This window comes from Camelina sativa, chromosome 18, assembly GCF_000633955.1.
Source record: "Camelina sativa cultivar DH55 chromosome 18, Cs, whole genome shotgun sequence".
Classification (NCBI taxonomy): Eukaryota; Viridiplantae; Streptophyta; class Magnoliopsida; order Brassicales; family Brassicaceae; genus Camelina; species Camelina sativa.
This window is the reverse complement of record NC_025702.1, coordinates 16718390-16722056: the sequence shown is the minus strand read 5'-3', so window position 1 is coordinate 16722056 and position 3667 is coordinate 16718390. Positions and strand designations below refer to the sequence as shown.

General features: G+C 42.8%; 1 protein-coding gene across 1 annotated transcript; it reads left to right on the top strand.

Annotated features, from left to right (window-relative positions):
- On the top strand, positions 7–2769 carry LOC104762096 (subtilisin-like protease SBT5.4). The gene is made up of 3 exons (XM_010485324.2): positions 7–187; positions 260–354; positions 432–2769. Exons 1-3 carry the CDS (start codon positions 134–136, stop codon positions 1549–1551), a joined length of 1269 nt encoding a protein of 422 aa, XP_010483626.1. The 5' UTR covers positions 7–133; the 3' UTR covers positions 1552–2769.

Sequence of the window (3667 nt, the reverse complement as noted above, 5' to 3'; positions counted from 1 at the left end):
TGGAATAGCCATTGGATCCTTCCTAGCCGTCAAAAATGGTGTGACGTTTGTGGCCTCTGCTGGAAATTCTGGTCCTAAGCCTGGAACTGTCTCAAACGTTGCACCATGGATTATTACAGTTGGAGCTAGCTCCATGGATCGGGAGTTTCAAGCCTTTGTTGCGCTGAACAACGGCCAAAGCTTTAAGGTTTGATCTTCACTTTTAAAAACTTTTTGTTCTTTTCTTTCTTGTGGTACAAGTAACTAATTTTGAACGCAGGGAACAAGCCTCTCAAAGCCTTTGCCCGAAGATAAGATGTACAGCGTTATCAGTGCTGCAGAAGCTAAAGTGGCCAATGGAAATGCAACGGATGCGTAAGTAAAAGCGATATATATTTTTTGGGAATGTTTAATGTAAGTATGTACTAAATAACTAAATGTTGGATACATAGATTGCTATGCAAGAAAGGTAGCCTAGACCCGGAGAAGGTGAAAGGGAAGATCGTAGTGTGTCTTAGAGGAGACAACGCACGAGTGGAGAAGGGACAGCAAGCGGCCGCTGCGGGGGCTGCGGGTATGATTCTATGCAACGACAAGGCGAGTGGAAACGAAATCATCTCAGACGCTCATGTTCTACCTGCTTCTCAAATTGACTACAAGGATGGTGAAGCTGTGTTTAAGTACCTAAATTCCACGAAAGATCCCAAAGGCTACATAAAAGCACCAACTAGTGCGCTGAACATAAAGCCTGCTCCTTTCATGGCCTCTTTCTCTTCTAGAGGACCTAACTCCGTCACACCAGGGATCCTCAAGCCTGACATCACTGCACCTGGTGTCAACATCATAGCCGCCTTCACGGAAGCCACAAGCCCTACGGACTTAGACTCTGACCATCGCAGAACTCCTTACAACACCGAATCAGGGACTTCTATGTCTTGTCCTCACATCTCCGGCATTGTTGGTCTTTTGAAGACACTTCACCCTCAATGGAGTCCTGCTGCTATCCGCTCTGCTATCATGACCACTTCAAGAACTAGAGACAACAGACGAAAGCCCATGGTTGATGAATCCTTCAAGAAAGCAAATCCCTTCAGCTACGGCTCAGGCCATGTCCAACCAAATAAAGCCGCTCATCCTGGTCTTGTCTACGATCTCACCACTGGAGACTACTTGGACTTCCTCTGCGCAGTTGGCTACAACAACACCGTAGTTCAACTCTTTGCCGAGGACAAACAGTACATGTGCCGCCAAGGAGCCAATCTTCTCGACTTCAACTACCCTTCGATCACTATCCTAAACCTAACGGACTCTATCACCGTAACCCGCAAACTCAAGAACGTTGGACCGCCTGCTACTTACAATGCTCATTTCCGAGAGCCACTTGGCGTAAGCGTCAACGTGGAGCCCAAACAACTCAATTTCAACAAAACTGGGGAGGTGAAAATGTTTCAGATGACACTGCGTCCCAAGTCAGTGAAGCCTTCTGGTTCTGGCTACGTCTTCGGAGAGCTGACGTGGACTGATTCCCATCATTACGTTAGGAGTCCCATCGTCGTCCAACTTTCAAGCTAGCCTTCACCTTTTTTTTTTCACTCTTCTTCTATCAAATCAAATTTATAAGTTTGGTTCGCCAAATTAATGTTGACAAAAAATAAAAAAATAATTAATTGACTTAAACGCATTATTATACTTTAGTTAGATGATAGTAATAATTTATGAATTGGGTTTGCTCTCTCTTCTCTCTCTCGCAGAGAAACCGATTTGCTTAGTCGTCCGGTAGAAATCCGGCTTAGGTCTAGCATCATCTGGTCTTTTGTGGTGATGGCTAGCTTTCTTACGGCATACGTGGCTCTGTTAAGCGCCTTTGGTCGCCTCTGATTCCGGCATGGGTGGCTTCGATTAGCACCTGTGGTCGGCTCTGTTTTCGGTATCGCTCAGCTTCTTCTCCGGAAGTTTTTTTCCGGTTTTCTCTTTCTCTCTTTCGATTCACTTTGATCTGGGTTCAAAATTTATGTTGCTTAATCTCTCTCCTTAGATCTGGTTGTGCAACTCCCTGAGGTAGGGAGTTTCAATTCGAACTTTTGGTTTGAGTTTTTAGCAACTGTAGTTTCCAGGATGATTGGGTTGATAGAGCTTTCCTGTATCGTCGGGAGAAGGGTGCGGGGTGCAGTGACCAGGCCTGGGCGTATGTTTACCAACAACACTAGTCTTTGCAAAGTCGTAAGGGTTGTGCTCTGTCAGCGCACATTGAGCTTTAAATTCCACTTCTAAGTCAGAAGAAATCTCAAGAGATAGAGAATCAGTCAAGACTTGGAAGTTCATAACAGCCAAGAAAGATTTGAATTCAATAAAAAATCTGATTTTATGGTATCATGGAGAAGATTCTACAATTTAAGAACTGAATGGTTTATCCTCAGTAGGAATCAGAGGACATCAGTTGCTGTTTTGAGAATCATTAACTTTTTTTCATTTGATTTCCATATCATTCCCTCTTGTTCCTTTTTGCCGGCGATTGATGCAAACCGGCGGTAACCGGCGGTGATGACGAGCTGGACATATGTCGATGATGACGAGGGAGGTTGACGACGAAAGCTTCTGGCAGCTCACGGTTCCTTGTTGTTGACACGTGTTATTGGTTGAATAAACCTTATCACTTCTTCTTCCTTCAGCGGCTGACGCAAATACAGGACTTTCTTGGGTTTTAGTTAGTTTTCGTTTATGCATTGGGCCTGTGGGCTTTTGTTTTAGTTGGGTTGTTTTGTACATTTGGTTCTTTCGGCTTGTAATATTGGCCTGTTTACCAGGCTTAATCAATAAAGACACTCTAGTGAAAAAAAAAAGATAGTAATAATTTACTGGTTACAAGCTTATAATATACTGTAGCTATTGTTAAAAGTAAAAACCTTATTATTTTTACGTTAATAAAAAACTATCAACAATATTATTTAGTTTATTACAACCGAAAAAACTTTTTCATTATTTTTGATTACAAACTTTTAAAAGTAGTAATCCAAAAACTTTTGATTATTTTTTTATATTTTACTTTGAGTAATGCATCTGATATGCACATAATAAACTTTGCTAAAAACATAAACAATATGCGACTCTAGAAGCTTTGGATAGAGTGTCGAGATCCTTTCTATGGGGGAGTACAGGGGAAAAACGTAAACAATATCTGATTGCTTGGGAAAAAGTGTGTTTGCCTAAAAAAGATGGAGGAGTGGGTATTAGAAAGACCAAGAGTATGAATATGGCCTTGTTGGCAAAGATTGGGTGGCGTCTCCTCCATGACACGGGGAGTCTATGGTCGCAGATCCTGCGGAGTAAATATAAAGTGGAGAATAACCACAATACTGCTTGGTTGACACCAAAGTCTACCTGGTCCTCAACATGGGGGAGTGTGGGATTAGGGGTGCGAGAGGTGATCCTAAAGGGGCATAGCTGGATCCTTGGGAATGGGAGAGAGATTCAGTTCTGGAAAGATAGGTGGTTGCTTAATGAGCCTTTACTCAATATGGTGATCTCTCGAGTGCCGCTAGAGAGGGAAAATGAAGTTGTTAAAGATGTATGGAGAGATGGCATTGGTTGGGCTCATGACATGATTTCACCGTATGTTTCTGAGGAGATGTGTTTGCGGTTATATGCGATGGTTCTGGATAATGTTATTGGTGCTAGAGATCGTCTCTCG